General features: G+C 44.2%; 1 protein-coding gene across 3 annotated transcripts in view; it reads right to left on the bottom strand.

Annotated features, from left to right (window-relative positions):
• Nucleotides 1–14806: 14806 nt before the first annotated feature.
• MRPL22 (mitochondrial ribosomal protein L22) overlaps nucleotides 14807–23479 on the bottom strand; it is a 133245-nt gene continuing 124572 nt past the window's right edge. For all 3 annotated transcript variants that reach the window (XM_066344530.1, XM_066344529.1, XM_066344528.1), the window contains 2 exons: nucleotides 22470–22539; nucleotides 14807–15099 (listed from right to left, as the gene is read on the bottom strand). In XM_066344530.1, the coding sequence (XP_066200627.1) occupies nucleotides 14888–15099; nucleotides 22470–22539 (282 nt within the window). In that variant the 3' untranslated portion in view covers nucleotides 14807–14887. The remainder of the gene's footprint in view (nucleotides 15100–22469; nucleotides 22540–23479) is intronic.

Raw genomic sequence — 23479 nt, 5'->3', positions numbered from 1 at the left:
GGGTCAGGCAGGAGGGGGAGAGAGTTGGGGTTCGGGCGAAGGAGAATTAGGAGTGGAGGGTTTTAAGTAAGGTTTCTCTGGCTAGAAAAAGGGCCTGCATGGTAGAACAGGCAGCACAGAGTTTAGGACGGGAGCGTGAATAACTAGAATCCCTGGATGTAAGGGATCTCCAACCAGTTCCCAGCTTTCTTGGAGACAGTTAAATTGGTGAGGGTGTTAACACCGAAAGTCCCTTCAGGAGGCTAATCTAGTGGGTTCTGTGGCCTGGCCACAGGGGAGAAGAAGAACAGTTTCTTCTTCTTTAGGGAGGGAGATTCCTGTGCCCCCAGGGCCGCCCTCAGTCTCGGAGAGGTCAGAGTTGAGTATTGGCGTCCAGCAACTCAATCTCTGGCCACCGGACAGTTAAGTAAAGTGGATGTGCTCCAGACGCCTCCACGGGCACACACACACTCGGAACGGAATGGAAAGAGGTCCCTGACGCAGCTGCAGTTTCAGACAGGGAGTCTCGGTGGAAAGAACTGAGGGGAGGTTGGAGGCAGGGGACTTACCGCACTGTGCACTGAAGTGGGTGGAAGGTCGGAGGTCCTGGTTCTTTCTCAGAGGGGAAGGGGAGAGGAGCGGTCCTTGCGGACTTCAACTCTTCCCAGGTTTTCGGCACCAGAATGTAAGGTATTTTTCCCTGCCGAGGAAGAAGGGAGGGGCCGGAGCCACGAAGTGTGGAATAATAAAAGGCTTTATTGAGTACAGAGCGCATCCCGCCCTGCGATGTTCCCTGGTCCTGGGGACACAGAGGCCAGGGAAGTCGCATGGGGTGACCCATGTGGGAAGTATTTAAAGGTCTCTAGAGTGGCCAAGCTAATATGATGTGGTGAAATCTCATTGGCTGACAAACAGTCGCTTTTTTCCAAAGAATTCCTGAGAAGTTTCTTTTGGCGCACCTGAGTGTGAGTGGTTCTAGCCAAAGTTCCCGGACCTGGGTTCCTCACATGACTGTCCCCCATTACTGACCACCCCACAACAAGATACTTATCTCCTCACAGAATAGTTATAAAAGGACTTTACAGTAACTTTACAGACACCTGGCACCTACCAGCATTAGTGGCCAAAATTAAGAACTCTAGCAAACAGACATTGTGTGCCACCGCCTGGGGTACGACAAATAACAGCAGCATCTGTGGCATTCCGGCCACAAGGCATCATCACCTGTGTCTAACCACGAGGAAACAGATCCAGACCAAATTGAGGGAGATCCCACAAAATGACTGGCCAGTAATCTTCAACCATGTCCACGCCAGGAAACACGGGCTTGCCGTGTGATCCAGCAATCCCAGTTCCGGATAAGCACCCCAAAGAAGTGAAAGCAAGGACTCGAACAGAAATGTATCCACTCGTGTTCACAGCCAAAAGGTAGAAGCAACCCAAGTGTCCCCTGATGGCTGAAGGGATAAACAGAACATGGTCTGTAGACACACACTGGGATACTATTCAGCCTTGAAAAGGAAAGACATTCTGACACAGGCTACATACAGAGAGGATGAACCTTGGAGGTATTATGCTAACTTAACTAAGCCAGTCACAAAAGGGCGACTATTGTATGATTCCAACTGTCAAAGTCACAGAAACAGAAGGTAGAATGGAAGTGGCCAAGGGCTGGTGTGAGGGAGAAATGGGGAGTTACTGTTTTATGGGGACAGTTTCAACAGGGGAAGATAAAAAGTTCTGGAAGCGGATTGTAGTGACGGTTGCACAATAATGTAATTAATACCACAGAAGTACACACTTAAAAATGGTTAAAAGGCTAAGTTTTATATTGCATATATCTTACCACTTAAAAAAAAAGGAATTCAAGCTTTAAAGTCAGGGAGAAGGAGGTAATTTGGGGAGGTGATAAGTTAATAGCACTGACAGTTTCACAGGTGTCTACTTATCTCCAAACACATCAAGTTGTGCCTACAGCTTTCTGTACGTCAGTCATATATCAATAAAGCCATTCATTCAAACCTAGGTTCTAATTCTGACTCTGCCACTTACTAGCTGTGTATACCTCGGCAAATTATTTAATTTCTTTGAACCACTGGATTCTCATTTATAAAAGCAACACTATTCAAGCCTACAAAACAGGAGGATTGTGACGAGGAGGAAGATAATGCATTTAGCACTACATCTGGCCCATTGTAGGCATTTGAAAATACTAGCAAGACTATCAATGCCTAGAAGCATAAAACAACACACCATATGTGTTCAGAAAACTAAAGCTGGTTTGGTATGGTTTGGCGTATGTGGCGATGAGCAGGGATGCTAGAAGGAAAACCAGCACTTTTGCGCCAAAATAAAGACTTTACACTTTGTCCTGAGCCTGTGGAAGATCACTGGAGGGTGGTGAACAGTGAGGGGAAATATTAGAGAAGGCAGCAGAGAGGAGAGGGGAGTCAACACTAAGCTACATTTTAGGGACATTTTATAGATGTCTGCATATTTCACTCAGTAATGGGTTTTCTCCTCTCTAGTAACACAGATAATTAACACCATTGGCTTATGGGAAAACAAATCATTAAAGGAAATGCCACATGTAACACTCTCACTTTGCACCTAACACCTCATCAGAACAGGAAACTGGATATAAAGTAACTAGCTGCATGGGAAAGTCAAGTTAGGCTCAGCATAAACTCCAGAAAGACAGCTCGCTCCTCCTTTCCATTTTAATCACCGGGCGGAAGGTACAAGGGCTTCCCATGCTTCTGTGACTTCACTGAAGCTTCCCACTGTATTCTCCATCTGTCCTCTGCCTTGTGCCAAGCTTTCCTTGGACCCTAACATCTGTGACGAGCAGGGCTGGGTCAGGAAAGTTTTGCTCGGATACAACCTGCACAGCAAGGATGGCCTATGTCACAAACCTCATCTCATTTAGACATTCCAATGTGGCCATTTTCACCACCATCCCTGAAGGTCATTCTAAATAGCTGCTCTCCATTGCTTTCTCTGTCTATCTATTAAGCTGAAGCCTGTATGAGAAAATTCAAGGTAATGAAAGAAGCCAAAGCACCCATTTTCCCCTGGGAAAGTCACATGCTTGATCTGCTTCTGCTCAGTCCTCTAGATTTATTTTTGATTTGACAAGATTTTTTTCCTTCTAATTATATGAGTAATATATATTCCACCTAGAAAATAGCATAGGCATAGAAAGACACAAAAATTTTTAAAAAAAGAAGTTGGCCCTGACCAGATAGCTTGGTTGGTTAGAGCATCATTCCAAAGCACAGAGGTTACCGGTTTGATCCCTGGTCAGGGCACATGCAGGAACAGACTGATGTTCCTCTCTCTCTCTCTCTCTCTCTCTCTCTCTCTCTCTCTCTTTCTCCCCCCCCCCCGTACCCCTCTCTTCTTCTCTCTAAAGTCACTAGATTTTTTTTTTAAAGTTGCCCATAATCTTAAAATATTGGTATATATCCTTCTAGGTTTATTGTTGTTTTTGTTGTTTCTATGCATATATGACTTACTCTTTTTTAAATTGGGCTTATGTTGTACACACTTAAAATAATACCATTTAAATAATAGCTATTACTACATGCCAGAAAATATCCTTAGCACTCCCAATTTGATATGATTAATAGCATTATGTGAACATATCCGTCATTCAAAATTGTTTTTTAAAATGTTATAATGGCACCTGACCAGGCGGTGGCGCAGTGGGTAGAGCATGGGACTAGGACGTGGAGGATCCAGTTTCGAAACCCCAAGATCACACTTGAGTGCGGGTTCATCTGGTTTGATCAAGGCTCACCAGCTTGAGCCCAAGGTCGCTGGCTCAAGCAAGGGGTCACTAGGTGTACTGTAGCCCCCTGGTTGAGGCACATATGAGAAAACAATCAATTAACAACTAAGGTGCAGCAACGAAGAATTGATGCTTCTCATCTCTCTCCCTTCCTGTCTGTCTGTCCCTATCTGTCCCTCCCTCTGTCTCTCTCTGTCTCTGTCACACACACAAAAAGATGTTTTAATGGCTGCCTACTATAGCATCACATTGGGTATACCAGAAACATTGTATCCAACATACAATTGTTGCCCACACAAGCCATGGGCCTGGCATGGGGCAGGGTCCTCCTGGAGTAAGAAGAAGCATCCTTTCTAAGTCACACAATGGTGCCATTTTGGCTAGCAAATGCTCAAGTATGCAAAGGTAACGTAACATACCCTAGCCAGTTTCCTGTCACTGGAATGCTTTAAGTCATTTCCAATTATCACCATTATAAATACTTTTGTGCATATCTTGTTAAATCAAAGCATAGACCAGTTTTGAGGCTCTTGTTAATGTCGCTGAATTCCTCTCTGACAACTTCCCAATACCACGTTTCCATTCTTCTCCATCCTGGACAACTGGATGTGTGATAAGTGCACATTTTTAATGTGCAACCATTTGATGACTAGAGAGAATGATTATTTTTAAATGCTTATAAGTCACCTGTATTTCTTCCCTTAAAAATGGCCTGTCCATATTCCTTGCCTGTTTTCCTACTGGAATATGGGTCTTGTTGGTTTTAAGGGCTCTTTGTATTTCAAGAACGTTAACCCTTTATCTGCCATATATTTAAAAAAATATTTTCTCCAATTGCATACTATATTTCAATTTTGCTTTGATGTTTTGAAAATTGTACGTCATTTTTAACTTGGGAGTAGTCAGATATATTGCTCTTTTCCTTTATGGCTTCTGTCTTCACCGTGATGTTTGAAAAGGCTCTCTCCATTCCCTGTCAGACAGATTTCACCTGCAGTTGTTCATTCTTTTATTAACCATCTTATTTATACCTGCAACCTACGTTCTTTCTGGATGGCCTTGGTGTATGAGGCTCAGAGTCTGTTAACTTGTGCTAAGTCACATGGCTGCTTCGGCTGGTAGAGGTTTGGATCCGGCATGGAGAACTGGACCAGGAAATGGGAGAAATTACAGTGGTGCCTTGACACACGAGTTTAATTCGTTTCATGGCAGAGCTCGTGACTCAATTTGCTCGTGTGTGAAATCGAGTTTCCCCACTTAAATTAATGGGAATGCAATTAATCTGTTCCGGCCCCCAAAAACCACACAAATTTTTTATTTTATATGCTTTTAAATAAGAAAATGTACTTTATAAGTAACAAATACATATATACATAATAAAAGAGAATGTAAAGAAATAAACTGGTTTATGAAGTGTATTTACCTTCAAGGTCAGGCGAAGATGCTGGTGGGAGGGGGAGGAGACTGTCAGAAGAGGTTTTCATTTCGTGCGCTATTGCTTAACATAACTTACTCTCTACACACTTAATGCTACAATTTAACTGCAAACTTTAATTTACACACGACATATGATATGTAACTTTATTGCTAAACCTAATTGCTATTTTTTTACTTTGCTTAATCATCACCATTTTCCTCGCTGACTTTTTGGCTTTTTCACCACACTTTCCTCACTTTCACTTAGAGGCCATTTCAACAAAAACCTTTCCAGGGAAGTTTGTTTCTTCCTTCCTTTCAGAACGTTTGGCAACCTATCTAGTGGAGGGTGGTGGAAGCTCGTGATTCAAATATCCACTCGTGACTTAAAGCAAAAAATCCCGCGAGTGACTGCTTGTCTCTCAAATTGCTCGTGATTTAAAGTGCTCGTGTGTCAAGGTACCACTGTAATCTTCACCAGTGGACTTGGCCTTTCTGTGTCTAAATCCTGTGTGCACAATGTACGCAAGTACGTTTGAACTCCAATGGCACCTCTTTTTTTCTCTTGGTCTGTATATAGAGGGCCACAGTGTGATGAATGGTCACAATAAAACAAATGTCCATGTAGTTGCCACCCATATTGATGAGATAGAGAAAGGGAAAGAGAGAGGGGGGGGAGAAAGTGAGGTAGGGGGAAGGAGGGAGTAAAAGAGAAGAGAGAGATTCCTGCCTAGGTCCTGCCTCAAGGACACCCTCCTCTTAAATCTTGGTAACCATTATCCTCAGTTCCTTGTTTTGCTTTATCCTTTCATCTCCTACCTGTATTTTCCGCCTATTTCTAAGTTCTTAATGGTCTTATCTTTTCACTCATAGCTATCATCCATTTGGAATTTATCTTCTATGATGTGAGGAATCAAAAGTTATATTTCCCAAAATGGTTTACCAATTCTTTCAGCACTGTTTATACCATTGGACTTTCTTTCTGAACCACTATCTGGTCAGGTTTCTTCAGATGTAATTTCACCCTTTTTAAGAATATAATTCTATAAATTCTGACAAACACATTCAGTCATGTCGTCACCATAACCAGGACACATAGAGTATTTCAATCATCCCAAAAAGTCCTGTTACGCCTTTCTGTAATCAATTCTCCACCCACCATCCTCCCCAGACCCGAGCAGCCCCTGAGCTGGCCTCTGCCCCTAGTTGTGATTTTGCCTTTTCCCAATCTAATATGATCACACAGTATTCAGCCTTCTCTCATTCTGCATAATGCCTTTGTTGTTGTTTATATCAGACGTTCATCTTTTTTACTGATGAGTAGTATCCCATTGTGTGGGTGATTTATAAATTCAGTGTTTCACCAGTAACTACCATGCAAGCTGCAGGTTTCTGGAGAGGTCTTTCATCAGATTTGGAACTGGATGTTCAATTATATCAAAAGTTTTTCATGCAGCTACTGAGCAATGCAGCTCCATTTGTCTGCTCTGGGAGTAATATACTTTCCACCACAGAGACTTGAGACTTTGCTCAACTGTCCACGGAAAACTGTCCAGGGGAGTGGGCAGGACCTTGTGCTCCACACCCACTGATCACTTCCAGCCCTGTGGGCAACAGGGTTTGCTGCCCTATCCCTAGTAGCTTAAGGCTTTTGATTTCTGAGAGCGAAGAACCCAGGGAATGCCATGGCATCACTGACTGCCTCCTCTGGCCTGAAGCTCAGAAGTGAGCTAGAGCTAGAGAGAGCCAGTCTCCGGCCCGGCCCCGCCCCAGCAGTTCTTGTCAGCACCTGGCCGAAGTCCAGGGAGGAGTTTGCAGCTGAGCGTGAACTCCTCCAAGACCTCAGCTACGCCAGAACCCGCGTGTGGGCTGTGGTGTATGTTACAGTTCAGCTGATTTTCTTCCTACATGGGTGGGTACTGGTAGTGCCTCTGCTTCCTGAGCTCTGCCCGGGTAGAGAGTCTGTGTAGCCCATCTCGCCTCCGAGGGGTTTGGTTACCGCACAAACCCATCTTTCTCACGGGCTCAACAACGGTAATGAATTTGTAGTTTATCCTTTTCTCATTGTTAGAGCAGGAACCATGTGTTAGCAGCTTTCCATAGTCTAAGAAGCCTAAGAGCAGTTCAATCCCACCTTGATCCTACACACTGCATGCATACTTGAACCTGTGTGGGGCGATTTTTATTCTTCCACAGGAATCATGCTGCTTGGTAATAAATTGTTCCGTCTAGCAGTGTAAGTCACCCCTCAATCTTCCAAAACCTCTCCAGCCTTTTATCAAGTTTCCCAGGTGACCTTGTATCGTCCAGTTAAAAAAAAAAAAAATGACCCTGGCCGGTTGGCTCAGTAGTAGAGCGTCGGCCTGGCGTGAAGAAGTCCTGGGTTCGATTCCCGGCCAGGGCACACAGAAGAAGTGCCCATCTGCTTCTCCACCCCTCCCCCTCTCCTTCCTCTGTCTCTCTCTCCCCTCCCGCAGCGAGGCTCCATTGGAGCAGAGATGGCCCGGGCGCTGGGGATGGCTCCTTGGCCTCTGCCCCAGGCGCTAGAGTGGCTCTGGTCGCGACAGAGCGACGCCCCGGAGGGGCAGAGCATCGCCCCCTGGTGGGCAGAGTCTCACCCCTGGTGGGCGTGCCGGGTGGATCCCGGTCGGGCACATGCGGGAGTCTGTCTGACTGTCTCTCCCCGTTTCCAGCTTTGGAAAAATACAAAAAAAAAATACTTTTCACATGTTTATTAGAACTGAAATGGCTGAATTCTTGAGTTATGCAGCTAAGAATACAGTCTGCCCTATTATTTATTTAAATCTTCAAGTCCCCCAGTAAAGTCTTACAGTTTTATTTATATGGGTCCTTCATATATTCCTTATGTCAAGTTTATTCCTAGGTATTGTACATTTAAGTCTCCATTTTAATGCCTTTTTAAAATTGTATTTTCTGATAATGGACTTAAAAATAAGCATTGATTTTTGAATACTGGTTTTGTAACCAACCACTTCATTGAACTCTCCTTACTTCTAATAATTTATCAGCTAATTTTCTTGGGTTCCTAGGTAGGCAATTATAGGCGAATAATAATTTGTCTTCTTCCTGTCAAAGGTTTTTCCTCTTACTCCATTTTGTCTTGCTGCTTTGACTAGGCTTTCAGGAAACATCAAATGGCCATGGAGAGGGTGGGCATACTTGGCCTTACCTGACTTGGGTGGGAAGCTCACACCAGAGCTTTACCATTAAGTGTGATGAAACCCGAGGCACGTAGAGTAAATTTGCTCACTCAACACTCTAATGCCCTTTCAGCTCCTATGTGAGAAATGAAACAGCAGCCACTAACCTTCAGAAACTGGCCACGCACTCACAGCGAGGCCGGCTTGTTCTCCAAGTTGGACATAAACCATCTCACTGAGCACCAACTCAGACAAGCTCACTCTGAGGCCACGACTAAAGGAGGTAAAGCAAGTCCACACCACAGTTTTGTCTAAGCACCGAAAAAAATAGGGGTGCTTAGACAAAACTGCGCCACTCACAAAATACCAAACATCTCCCTCTCTTGGTTAAAATCAGTGACTATAAATTCCTTAACAATTTTGCCTTTTTTCTCACCCTCGTTTGCTCTCCCAATAGATGGAATTCATTGCGATACTCCACCATAGAATCCTCACTACCACACACACTTTCTGATGGCATCCAACCTAGGGTGAACCGTTGCCTCTTTGGACTCTCCACAAACCATCCAACCAAAGCCCAAATCCTGTACCAGGTTCTAACACTCTCTTATCAAGACAACCTATGGTTCCCCACAGTGTGTATTCTCTCTTGCTGCAACAGTGAGCCGAACTTGTTCAACTCCAGTCATATTCATGATGGTCTCTGGCTGGAGGACACTGACATGCTTTGAGAGTCTAGAAAACTACAAAGAACATTTCTAGACTCCCTTATAGCTCAGGTTCAGTCAGATGACCTTTCTGCCCACAGTTCACACCCATGCAAGAGTCAGAGGAGGAAGGGAACGATGTGGAAGCAGTCACAGATTGGGAGAGTCCATATTCTAGCAAGCACAGAGCAAAGGATCTGGCTCTCTGGAGAAGCAAGGTGGAATCCTAGTATCACGGCCAGAGCATCATGGTGGTCTTCCCACCAGCCCAGTCCTGTTGTAGTGAAAGTTTTTTCCTGGCTGTGTCATACTGGCTGCACAGTTCCTGACTATGTAGCTCTAAATGCTAGTTCTTGGGCCCACCTGGAAATCCTTTCTCTTGAGCTATCTAACATTCTTTAAAAATTCCCTTTGGTTTAAATTAGTCTTGAACAAGATGACGGAGTGGGAAGCTTGCTACCTCAGCATGGAGTCTCAGACTGAAGTAGCATGGTGATAGATAACATATGCCAAAATGATTGCAAGACCGTCACTTTCAACTCTCAAATCTTATTCATCTTTTGGCCAGTTCTAACTCTGAACCATAGAGGAGGGGATGCTGGGAAATGTAGTTCCAGGTCAACCAAGTGGGCAATAGAATGATCCAGCTCATTCCTACATAGGATTCTTAACGTTTTTTGTATGTTTTACGCCATTTGACCATATCTAATGTTTTACATTTTTTTTTTTTTTTCATTTTTCCGAAGCTGGAAACGGGAAGGCAGTCAGACAGACTCCCACATGCGCCCGACCGGGATCCACCCGGCATGCCCACCAGGGGGTGATGCTCTGTTGCACCCAGAGCCATTCTAGCACCTGAGGCAGAGGCCACAGAGCCATCCCCAGAGCCCGGGCCATCTCTGCTCCAATGGAGCCTCGGCTGCGGGAGAGGAAGAGAGAGACAGAGAGGAAGGAGAGGGGGAGGGGTGGAGAAGCAGATGGGCGCTTCTCCTGTGTGCCCTGGCCGGGAATCGAACCCGGGACTCCTGCACGCCAGGCCGATGCTCTACCGCTGAGCCAACCAGCCAGGGCACATTTGTACTTCTTAATTGGACTCGTAGAATCTGTCCATTTCAATGATTTTTCCCCAAAGAACCAAAAGTTAGGAATGTTCTGTTATCAAATATATATCTAGAAGCTCACCTACTCCGAATCATTTCCTGTTTTAAATGCACGCATGTGATGAGCCCCACTTAATTAACTGAAATTGTTATTCCAACCTCTGTATTAAAATAAAATGCTTGGGGGAAAAATTTAATTTTTTAAATCACTTACAGAAAAACACGCCCATCTAATTTTGTGATGTTTGCAGTTTACTTCATGTCCTTCCCCGGGGGCTCATTTGGAACCTCATAAGGTTTGATAAATCTGAGTCAGCTCCTAGGACAAGAATATTCCCCGTCTGTGTCACGCATCCCACATACATCTGAACTGGTGGAGAGATGATGTGGTCCTGATGTTTATGCTGTTAAAAACAAAAGCCGAGTTGGCATTCTGGTAACAACTCTTTACTAATCCAGATGACATTGTGGTTGTTATCCTTTCCCCTCATTCTCTCCAAGAAAACTAGTAACTAGTAACTGCCCTGGCTGGATAGCTCAGTTGGCTACAGCGTCGTCCTGAAGCACAGAGGTTGCCAGTTCAATCTCTGCTTAGGGCACATACAGGAATAGATCAATGATTTTGTTTCTCTCTCCCTTCTCCTCTTGTTAAAAATCCATAAATAAATTTTAAATTGACCTTAAAATGTTTGCTAGTACACTTTAATAATACCTTAACTTTAAAGATTGTAAGCATTTTCAGTTTAGCCAGTTTAGGAAATCCAATAATAGAACAATGCATACAGACAATGAGCTATAACATGCTTAGCAGCCTCTCCTGTTCTGACAGAGGTTACTATAGATCCGGAATATGTATCCACTGTAATGTGGACATACGACTGTTTGCCAAATGAAGGTATATGAGTAACATCCATCTGCCAAAGTTGTCCTGGTAGGGGTCCTTGAGGGTTAACTCTAAATGAAGGGGCAGTATAGGACCCCTTGGACCGGATTTCCCAATCTGCCGTGCTGCTTCCCGAGAAAGTTGAAACTGTTTACACGGGGCTGCAGCATTCTGGTGATGAATAGTATGAGACTGACTTGCTCGGTCTGTCATGGTTGCTCTATATAATTTTCTTTTGGGTAGCTTGATCAACAAGGGCATTCCTAGGCCCTGGCCAGTTGGCTCAGTGGTAGAGCCTTGGCCTGGTGTGCAGGATTCCCGGGTTCGATTCCCAGTCCGAGCACACAGAAGAAGCGCCCATCTATTTCTCCACCCCTCCCCCTCTCCTTCCTCTCTGTCTCTCTCTTCCCCTCCCGAAGCCAAGGCTCCACCGGAGCAAAGCCACCCCGGGCACTAAGGATGGCCCCATGGCCTCTGCTTCAGTCACTAGAATGGCTCTGGTTGCAACAGAGCAACACCCCAGATGGGCAGAGCATTCCCCCTGGTAGGCATGCCAGGTGGATCCCAGTCAGGCGCATGCGGGAGTCTGTCTGACTGCCTCCCCATTTCCATCTTCAGAAAAATACAAAGAATAAATAAATAAAAGAAAAAATACAACAATAAAAAAAAATAAAGAAAAAAGAAAAAAAAGAAAAGGAAAAAAAAAAAAAAAGGGCATTCCCTTGTGCTAAAGCTCCAGGGAGCATGAAGTGAGCTTGAGTATGTCCTATGAAACATGGAGCTCTATGTTGACATATAAGTCTTTGAAGGAGGAATCCATAAATAAATTTTAAATAAAAATTTAAAAAGACATGCCTTTAAAAAAATAAACCAGCCTGACCTGTGGTGGCGCAGTGGATAAAGCGTCGACCTGGAAACGCTGAGGTTGCCGGTTCGAAACCCTGGGCTTGCCTGGTCAAGGCACATATGGGAGTTGATGCTTCCTGTTCCTCCCCCCTTCTCTCTCTCTCTCTCTCTCTTTTCTATAATGAATAAATAAAATCTTTTAAAAAAAATAAATAAATAAAAAATAAACCAGTAACTCTTTCTCAGGGCACCCTGAGGTCTGCTCCCGTAGTCCTCTACTTCCGTGACATTCGGCACAGTCAACAGTTGCAGTTACGGATTGACAGTGTCTTACCCATCAGCGCATAAGCTCTGTGGGGCCGGAGCTGTTTCTTCATTCACTGTCTGTATCCTCAGCACCGGGCATATCATGGTTGCCAAATAAATTGTGTTGAACAGAAATAAACAAGATAACCATTTTTAAATCCCATCATGTTATAAGTCAGGATAGTGGTTACCTTTGGGGACGACAGGGGGTAGTGACAGACAGGCACGAGGGGACTTCAGGGTTGCTACCATGTTCTACTTCTTCAGCTGGTTACCTGGGCACGTTCACCAGTTGATCATTTATTGAACCATATACTTGTGATTGGTGCACTTTCTGAAGGTGCTTCACTCCAACAACAAAGTTTAAGTCTATCATAATCCTTGGACAAAGAAACAAGGAGATTCCAAGCACTCAGAGATTGCCATACAAGAATAATAGACATTAGTTCACAAACAAGTAACATTAAACTTCAAAAGTGGGGACCAAAATGTTCGTATGTGTTACAAAGTGCACATTTGGCCATGGAAACCAACCAGATGCATGTACTACGCACTAGTCACAATGGGATTCATTAATTGAGATCATGTATATTAACACACTTAAAACAGTGCTATGTACATACTGCTACATGTCAGCTATTATGACCCTTTTTAACACACCAGAGGCAGTTCCAAATGATGACTTATGCTCTTACATCACAAGCAGACTTTCTTCATTAGAATCCAAGGTCTGTTTTTGTCCTTAACTTTTTCAAAATAGCTTGAACCGCCTTACTAAAGCAGTACCTTCATTTACATAATTTATAGTGATAGAGTCCACATCGCACCTGGCCTGTGTTAGTCACACCCGAGCAAATCAAAACTCCAAGCCAGGCTGAGTCACGGAGCACCTCCACTGAAGAACAGCGGAGAGATCCTGCGACCCTGGGACGCTCCAGCACGCATCACCGGGTGCTGGTGAAAGGGGCACGTTTCCTGGTATCCCACACCAGACTCTGCTTCTCCGAGTCTGAGAGCAGGGCCCAGGAAGTGATTCCAGAGGTCGTCTACAGAGAACACAGAGCTTCGTGGCCTCCTGCTTCCCAGGGAAGCGCCCGGTCCTTTCTGGTTATTGCGTGTGCCGGGACTAGAATGAAGGTCGCCTTTACCACTCATGTTATTTCCACGAGGCCACGCTACGACAGTTCAGGACTCCAGGATCAAGCTGTCCTGACCCTCAGGGCTTCTGCCGCCGAGCCCTCTGCCCTGTGCCCACATGTTCGGTTCACCAAAGAGGCACAAAACCCCCCTGCGTGTTCATTAGGGACGCAGAACCAGGTCCTTAGAGACCCAGTTTAAATCATAGCTCCAATAGTTACAAGCTCTGTGAACCTGAGGGCAGTAACTTGAATCTTGTATGCTTCGGTTTCTTCCTTTATAAAGTGGCAAAACAACACCTCTGTTTGCAGGCTGTCGTGAAGGCAATGTGAAATAATGCCACAGAGGTTGGCAAAAACGAGCTTCCAGGACAGAGTAGCTATGATTAATGTCATCTTAAAACATGGCACTAAAAAATATTCTTCATTTGATTAGAGGAGTGTTCTCAAAGTGTGGTCCCCTCCACCAGAATCTCTTGAAAGTGCTTGTTTAAAACACAGATTTCTGGAACGAACAGGACCTAGGGGATCGGAACCATCGGGGCAAAACGCAGCGGCCTGCATGAACTAGTAAGCATCCAGCTCTTCCTCTGTCTTCATAAGTTTGAGAACCGATGACCTAAGGCCAGGGACAGAGTACCTTCTTGTCAACGGAAACTATTTTATCAGTGAGAGCCAGCTAGTACTGAACGCTGGAATTTCATACTAACAATTTTCTGCTAACAAGAGGTACATGAGCGCCACCTACTGCCTTGTTTTAGAATGCGGCGCTGAGATTGGTTCAGTTCTTTCTGTAACTGAATTCACTCTGAAAAATGAATCAATCCTAAACAAGATATCCGACCATGAGAAAGCAATGTTAGAAACAGACAAGAAAACAGTCTTTATTAATAACTAGAAAACTTTCTGAGTTAAAGGGTTTTGGGGGGTTTAAATTAATATATCTAATGAACTCCTGTAATTTCAAGTTACTGCTAAAGCAGTAAAGGAAAATATAATCATTCACCCAATGGCCTAAGGGAATAACAGAACCACAGAACACTCTAAAATAGCACAATGAGACATTCAGCTATGCTCACGCCCCCAGTCTCTGCCCCAGTCCCAAGGGAAAACCCAGTGACATTAAGGACAAACTTTCCTATTCTATAGTCTCCAGGGGTCCCCAAACTTTTTACACAGGAGGCCGGATAAATGGCCTCAGGGGGCCACATGCAGCCCGTAGGCCGTAGTTTGGGGATGCCTGGTACGCAATCCAGTATCAAAACTTACACCTGCAGGACACTAGCTGTACAGTTAACATTCCCTTCAAAAGGTACTCAGAAAAGCCTAGTGAATTACAGTCTGTTATGTTTCAAGCTATTTCCCCTTCCAAGTGGCAAATGCAGAAAGTACACCCAGAGGCTCAGAGAGATGGACAACTGTATACTCACAGAAAGCTAGCAGTTGTACTTTGTATTTCAATAATTCAATGACAAGTCATAAAAAGTATCTGTCTTTAATTACTATTTGTGTTTCGGACATGAGTGGCAAACTATCTACACTGTGGAGTCCGAGCTCCCCTCACAGAGTGTGGATGATGGTCCGGTTCCGAAGCTCCTGGATATACTCTTTGGCGTGGGCGACGGCTGTCTTCGGTGGCTCGGGTGGAGGTGGAGGGCCTTCCACCAACTTCACAAAATAATGGCAGAAAACCTTCTCCATGAGCCCAGAGCGACCTCTGCCATGGTAGCGAATGCGTTTCAGGTACTGGCCTCGCCCGGAGGTGGACTCAGCTGGACAGGGAAGAAAAGGAAAATTATAGGAGATGATTGTACTAACAAGACGACAGCCTGATCAGCTGAGTAATTCCTGTCCTTTCCTTGACTGGATTCTCAGCCATCCTGCTGGCTACAGGAGGCTGGTCTCAAACAAGTATCTCCCGAGCACTGACTACGGACCAGGCTCTTCTAGGCGTTGGAGAAACAAGAGTGAAGACTAGTCAGGACCCGGCCTCCATGCAGCATATGTTATAAGGAGAAAGACAGAAAATATGGCGGATGAGGTGTTGGGGCAACTTCAGTTTGGGGGCCGGTGTCAAGAGGCATCCTTGAGGAACAGACATTTGATCCGAGGCCAGAATGAATAATCTGTGCAAATATCTAGGGGCAAAGTGTTCCAGGCAGAGGCAGCAAGTGCAAAGGCCCAATGGTAGGAATGTGTTTGGCCTGTTTTAGGAACAGAAAGAAAACCAGCCTGTTCAAGCACAGTAAAGAAGCTGCAGAGCCTTGTAGAGTGAGGTAAGGACTTTTTATTTTATTCTAATTGTGATAAAAGCCCCTGGAACCAATGGTTCCCAAATGCTGGTCCTTAGGTTAGCTACATCAAATAACCTAGGGAACAAATGCTGATGCCAAGGCGCCATCCCTGGAAATTGCAATTTAGTACATTTGAGGTGGGCCTTGGAAATTACATCCTGAGCAAACACCACCATGCCCATCCTGCCTCCCTCCCATTCTGATTCACAGCCAGTTTTAGGAACTCCTGAATCACAACTGTCCCCTCATCTTCCATTCCCCATTCTTCATGTCACAGTTTGACCTCGTAAAATTTGAAAAACTCTTTAATACTACATAAGAAATCTGTGCACCCACAGTAAATCAGTAATAACCACCTTCTGTTATTTTCTGAATTTATTTAGTTACTTTTTAATTCAATTTAATAAGCCTTGTCAAGAGGCAAAATATTGCTCTGGCCAGGTAGCTCAGTTGGTTAGAGTATCATCCCAATATGGCAAGGCCGTGGGTTCAGTCCCCAGAGACACCAATAAATGCAGAAGTAAGGGGAACAATCAATTGGTGTTTCTCTCTCCCTCCCTCCCTTCCTCTTTATCTAAACTCAGTAAATTTAAATTTTAAAAGAAAGGTAAACTCTATAGACTACATATCAAATTAATCCACTTCAATACTCTCCATATGTATATTCTTACTGCGACATAACTGCGTTTACGAATGCAGGGGACCATAGCAGAGTACGCACTGGACAGCCCTCTAACCGCAATCCTCTCACAAAATGGGTCTCGGCAGGAGCATCCTAGCTCAGCCAACGGGAAAGCTAAGGACAAAGTGATGAAGAAAACTGCCTAGGGTCTCAGGAGGTGAGGAAAGAGCTACTGCTCTTCTATCAACTTCATCGACTTGGCACTCAAGAAACGAGTTTAAGAGTTTCCAAGGTGGTCAAAAGGTACAAGGGTACAGTTATAAAAAAACACAACACACAAGTCATGGGTTACAATGTACTGCAGGGCAACTATAGTTAATGACACATATCTGAAAGCTCTTATCATGTGAAAAAAATTCTGTAACTATGTTTGGTGATGGATATTAACTAGACTTATTGTGGTGATCATTTCACAATATGTAGAAATACTGAATCATTATGTTGTACATTTGAAACTAAAATAATGTTGTATGTCAATTATACCTTAATAAAAAAATTTAAAGAATTTTCTAAGAGAAAATAGCATTATCCAAATCACTTTATAATGAAGTGTCAGAAAGGTTCCCTAGATCTATCCATCAGGAAGAAACCTACAAATAATGATGCCGGAAAGAGTGCACAAAACTTCTACAAAGCATTTTACAAACATGGTGGCTGCTTCTATTCAAAACTGCTACTCTACCCAACTGGAGCACCAACTTGCGAATACTGAGGATAAGGTACACTACTCCAGTGAAAGAAGTATCGAGACCAGCTAACTGTGTAGTACTAAAACAACAAATCAAAACACAATGAATCTACACCAGGGGTCCCCAAACTACGGCCCCCTGAGGCCATTTATCCGGCCCCCACTGCACTTTTGGAAGGGGCACCTCTTTCATTGGTGGTCAGTGAGAGGAGCATAGCTCCCATTGAAATACTGGTCAGTTTGTTGATTTAAATTTACTTGTTCTTTATTTTAAATATTGTATTTGTTCCCATTTTGTTTCTTTACTTTAAAATAAGATATGTGCAGTGTGCATAGGGATTTGTTTATAGTTTTTTTTATAGTCCAGCCCTCCAACGGTCTGAGGGACAGTGAACTGGCCCCCTGTGTAAAAAGTTTAGGGACCCCTGATCTACACTGTCAGGGGCCATGTTAACTGCCATTTTCCTCTGTCTTCCCCAAAACACATAAGTAGATTCTCAATACCTGCTAAATGCCGGTCAAGCCAAAAAATATCACCCCACCTATCTTTTTTTTTTCACACGCCTATCTTAATGGCACATAATGCCATCAGTTTTTATGTCAAAATAAAAACATTAATTCTACTGAAACACTGGGATTCTTTAATACACTCTAATGGGAATACGCAACACAGCTACTCTGAGGTCTGAATATAGTCAGAACTTAGAATCTAGATTCCAGACTGGTTCCTGGTCCCCCTCCTCCAGCCTCTCCTCCTCTGATTCTGTATGCTAGGGGTTTCTCAGCACGTCTGTGTGGAACCACTTCAGTTTCAGTGCAACTATACATACAACCCCACTGTCATGTGGGTCTGCTTTGACTGGAACACGGGTGGGGAGACACAAACCTGTGCCATTCATTCACCCAGCAAATGAGTTCCTCCTGGGTGCCAGGCTCCATCCTGGGCTCCCAGGACACAGCAGTGACCAAGAGATCAAGAAGCCCTTCTTTTTTTTTTTTTTTTTTTTGTATTTTTCTGAAGCTGGAAACGGGGAGAGACAGTCAGACAGACTCCCGCATGCGCCCGACCGGGATCCACCCGGCTCGCCCACCAGGGGCGACGCTCTGCCCACCAGGGGGCGATGCTCTGCCCCTCCGGGGCGTCGCTCTGCCACAACCAGAGCCACTCTAGCGCCTGGGGCAGAGGCCAAGGAGCCATCCCCAGCGCCCGGGACATCCTTGCTCCAATGGAGCCTCGGCTGCGGGAGGGGAAGAGAGAGACAGAGAGGAAGGAGGGGGGGGTGGAGAAGCAAATGGGCGCTTCTCCTATGTGCCCTGGCCGGGAATCAAACCCGGGTCCCCCGCACGCCAGGTCGATGCTCTACCGCTGAGCCAACCGGCCAGGGCCAAGAAGCCCTTCTGTTTGCTGCAGGCCCCACCCCTGCAGGCCCCACAGCACAATTTTGAAACCATTGCTTAGAGTTGGAACAGTCCTAAAACACTGCCTTACTAACATAAAGCCCTTGCCCAAAATGTCCTGTGGTTCCTCTTTGATATGGTCTTAACCAAAGCCCACCTGCCATGTTCACCACTACGGCATCGGCATCGAGCCCAACCCACCCTCTGACTGTGTCTTCTCTAGGCCAGCCCTCTGCCTCCTTCACACCGTTCACTTGCTGCACCAATCACTGCCCATTCCAACCCATGCGCCTCTGCGTGTGCTCACCTCACTGACGGTCTTCTCTCCTCCCGAACACTCTTTCAGATCCTCAAAAGCTATGTTCAAAAGCCAAATTTTGGGGCCCTGGCCAGCTGGCTCAAGCGGTAGAGTGTCAGCCTAGAGTGTGGAAGACCTGAGTTCAATTCCTGGTTAGGGCACACAGGAGAAGCGCCCATCTGCTTCTCCATCCTTCCCCCTCTCCTTCCTCTCTCTCTCTTTTACCCTCCCACAGCCAAGGCTCCATTAGAACAAAGTTGGCCCGGGCACTGAGGATGGCTCCATGGCCTCTGCCTCAGGCACTAGAATGGCTCTGGTTGCAATGGAGCAATTCCCCAGAGGGGCTGAGCATCACCCCTGGTGGGCATGCCGGTGGATCTCGGTTGGACGCATGCGGGAGTCTGTCTGTCTGCCTCTCCCCAACTTCTCACTTCAGAAAAATATAAAATAAATAAATAAATAAAGCCAAATTTTTGTACAAAAATCTCCACGACTATTCTAACCCATACTGATCTCCTCTACTCCAATACTGTTTCACTATATTATTCTTTGTGGTCCCAAACTATAGGCTATCTTGTGTAAGTGTTCATATTTCCTCTGAAAACTCACTTCTTCAACCTTTTGTATTGCCCCAGAAATCCATGCTCCACAAGAAATAGACATGATTTTAAAATACATCCTCTGCTAATTGTCATACCTTTAATACAGATATCTGGTAAGTTTGCCCAAATTCTAATAAGTTTCAAAGTTTTCCAAGAACATATAACACTCAACAGTGTATATAGTTTTGTTCCAACTCAGAAGAAAAATTTGTGTATCCTTCCAAAGGGCTATTACTGGCAAAGAACAGAACACTTGTGCTAAACGTTTGAAACTGCTATAAAAGACACACCATCATGTGTGTGCACAGTGTCCACAGAGAAGGTACTGAGATACTTTCTGAATAAGAGAAAAAACATTAAGACATCTCAAACATGGGAACAACCTTCCAAAGGCAATGCCCAGGAGACACCATGTATTTAAAATAATGTCAGTATTTCCTATTACTAGCATTTAGATAAAAGGGAACTTTGACAATTTTAACATTAGAAACCCTCCCCTCCCCACTTCCTCGCTCTCAGCCCAGAAGACTGATTTACAAAGTCAGCTGATCACTCTCTAGTGAATCACTTCAGACGCCATGAATCACTAAGCAGTGACATTTTATTAGTCCGTGTCCGCTTGTTAAGGCTATTCACAGTGCCATTAGTCATCATTATAAGTTTGAAAGGGAAATGAACTTTCCAAGTCTGTGGTCATGCAACACCAAGTATTAGCTTCAGACTGATGACAGGCATTTGAAGAAATTACTGTATAATGAGAACATATGCTACCAAAAAACACTTCCTTTAAAATACCTATACTTTGGAAAGAGACTTTGCATGGGCCAGGGGGCGGACCATGATGCGGTGTGTGGAGTGTGTTTCTTGAGTGGGACACTTAAAACCATGTTAACACAATAAATTAAAAATAAAAATGTAAAAAAAAACAACCTTATACTTAATTATCTCAGGTGACTGAAAGAGCCATTGCTGAGATGAAATGGTAGCCAATAAGGAGCTAGTCCTTCAAAATCTTACAAGAAGTCTATAGAATGAAATATGGAGGTCTTTCCCAATGGTGAGGCCTTAGAATCTGTATTTTTGTAAGAACCCAGAAGACTCTAATCAGGGCATCGGGCAAACACAAGGATAACACGTCTGACGTGTGCAAGACACTTCATCTTCCTGAACTCGGTATCGACTCTTTCTCACTCTTCATGGAATGAGGCAATAAAATGCTTAGTAAACGAGTTTTTAAATCATGAGACAAATACAAAGTACCGTCCCTACTTAAGAAAAGAGATTTTTACACAAAACTACATGTAAAGAAGGTGCAGGTGGGACAGACATTTGTCAGAAGAAACCGCAGCAGAGCCCAATGAGTTAAAGGCCCATTCACATCGATTTGGTTGTGCTGATTTTTGCTTGAGGGCAGCAATGAACTTGGCTCATTCATTTGGGGGGACAGGATTCCGCTCTTCATGCTCTCTCTCCACTACAGTTATTAAAATGGATTTGAAGACAAATTCTATTTCATTGCATCTGAATTCCATTGCAAGGTGTTGTCTATCAGCTAAGAAGCCCAAACATGCCAGTGAGATTGAATAAAACTAATTAACTTTGACTTGATATTCAGCCACGGAGCAGGAAGGTCACCATGAGGTTTTAAGCAAACGGCCTCGCTCTTCATCCATTTCACCTCCTCCAATAATTCTGGGTGCTCCCGGCATTATCTGCTCAGGCTGCTCCCAGGAGAAAATGCTTAAGACTAACTCCTGTGGCCCTGAGTCTTCTGAGATGCAGTGTTGATTTCCTTTGGCATCCATGCACGTATCAGAATATTAGTTATACCAGCTTCGATTTTAAAAATGAGGTATTTCAATGGAAAATCTCAACCCATTAGAACCTGAGAAGTTGCAGGGTTGCGGCCCCAGGTCCCAGAGAGCGGAAATGAGATCACCACTGACCGGAGCAAGGATCTGCCCCAGGACACGGGTCACGTGACACAGCAAACTTAGATGATCCCAGAGAGCAGAAATGAGATCACCACTGACCAGAGCAAGGATCTGCCCCAGGACACGGGTCACGTGACACAGCAAACTTAGATGATCCCAGAGAGCGGAAATGAGATCACCACTGACCGGAGCAAGGATCTGCCCCAGGACACGGGTTACGTGACACAAACTTACATGATTCCTTTGTACTCCAATTGTTGAAAAATTATAAAGTACTCTAATCTCCCCCATAATGATTCAGTCTTTCTTCCTCTACTTGAAGAGTATCAGTTCCCCATCTCTTGAATTTTAAAAGCCTTATGATGAAATAATCCTTCTGATACGTAGGTTTGGCAAATGGAGAATATTTTGCCTTGACATCAACATCTTCGTTTGCTTACAAAACTGCTGAGGTTAGGAGTACCGGCTGCTGAAGTGAGGGGAAAACATTACCTCCAACACTGCTCCACTTCGCTGCGGTGTCGGGAGGGGCAAGGGAGCTTGGTGATAAACGCTGATCTCTTTCTGGGAACAGAGCTGTGTGAAAAGTACACTACAAAAAAGTCCTTATATTTGTACAAACGCTTCCCAAAGCATTTTATGTACAAGTCTAATTTGATGTTGGAACAAGCACACAAACCAGAGAGAATGCTTCAAGATGTGATACCAAAAAGACCGAGCACTGGGTCATCTGGGTCTTCTAGGGTCCCTCGACCTCACAATTAAACAGATTTTCCATTCTGGTGACTGAAGGCTCACTTACCGGACACCTTATGGAGTAGGCACCTGGCTTGGCACATTATAAACAAAGATTCTTTTAGGTCCACCTATGATCCTTGTACGTCCTTTCTTTGGGTTGACAAATAATCCGTTTAAAACAAAATCAGTTATGTTCTTTCTTAATTTTGTTATGATTAAAGGACCACTCCATATATCACCTTAGTAGCCATTATTCAATAATTACTGGCAACAGGTTTGATAATCTCATTCTCATTACAGAATAGGCAACAATAAAGCAGTCAGCCTATTACCATTTATAACTGATTAACATTAGCATGTTGAAGGCTGAAAAATAAGGCATTATCAGCAATTTTTAAGTGGCAAACCCAGTCCTAAGGAATTAGATATCAAAGACTGCTATTAGATAAAGAACTTGGCATTGCTATTACAAGACATTTTCCAACATTAAAAATTGTAAAGCTCTTACCTATGTATAAATTGGATCTGAATTCCACATTGTGGTCTCTCACCGCCATATCTTGTGCTTCTAAAAGAACCTTAACCAAAGAAAAGAAAGGCATTCATATGGCTGACCCTGAACTAAAATGGAATTAAATTTTCATTTCTTGTTGCTATCTCTATTCTATGACTGCTAATCACATGCCTCCATTGTGTATTCAATTTTAAAAAGAGAATATCAAATGTAACGTGACCAAGGAAAAGGGATAGAGGGAGCTTTCCTCCCTCAGACCAGCACTGCAAATGCAGGAAACAGAGTCCGCCCGGCTGTTCTAAAGGGAACGCGCAGGCTGTGAAGGAGACAGCAGCGCTTGCAGCAGCACCCTCGCTGATGAAGATTACGTCTCTGAGGCTGAGACTGGCCAAAAAGTTCAAGAAGCTCAAGAGCTAAATCTTTTTCTTTTTTTAATATTTTTTTCTTTCTATAGAGGCAGAGAGAGAGTCAGAGAAAGGAATAGATAGGAACAGACAGGAACGGGGAGAGAGATGAGAAGCATCAATCATCAGTTTTTCATTGTGATACCTTAGTTGTTCATTGATTGCTTTCTCATATGTGCCTTGACCGTGGGCCTTCAGCAGACCGAGTAACCCCTTGCTTGAGCCAGTGACCTTGGGTCCAAGCTGGTGAGCTTTTTCTTTTGCTCAAGCCAAATGAGCGCGCGCTCAAGCTGGTGGTCTTGAACCTGGGTCCTTGGCACCCCAGTCCGACGCTCTATCCACTGCGTCACCACCTAGTCAGGCTCAAGAGCTAAATCTTATTGAAAATACTTAAACTCAGGTCCACAGTAACCATTGACATCAGGCAAGTACAGAATATCACACTTGAAAACTTCCTTTAAGAATGATTAAATTGAAACTCCATAGATATTCTGAATTAACTTCCCCCACAGTACATTTTTTAAAATAGGACAATTGTCAGAAATAACAGAGACCCTTGGGGTGGAGAACACACAATACAACGTACAGATGATGTATTAG

The sequence above is a fragment of the Saccopteryx leptura genome, chromosome 6, assembly GCF_036850995.1.
Source record: "Saccopteryx leptura isolate mSacLep1 chromosome 6, mSacLep1_pri_phased_curated, whole genome shotgun sequence".
Classification (NCBI taxonomy): domain Eukaryota; kingdom Metazoa; phylum Chordata; class Mammalia; order Chiroptera; family Emballonuridae; genus Saccopteryx; species Saccopteryx leptura.
This window is presented reverse-complemented; position numbering and strand designations above follow the sequence as displayed.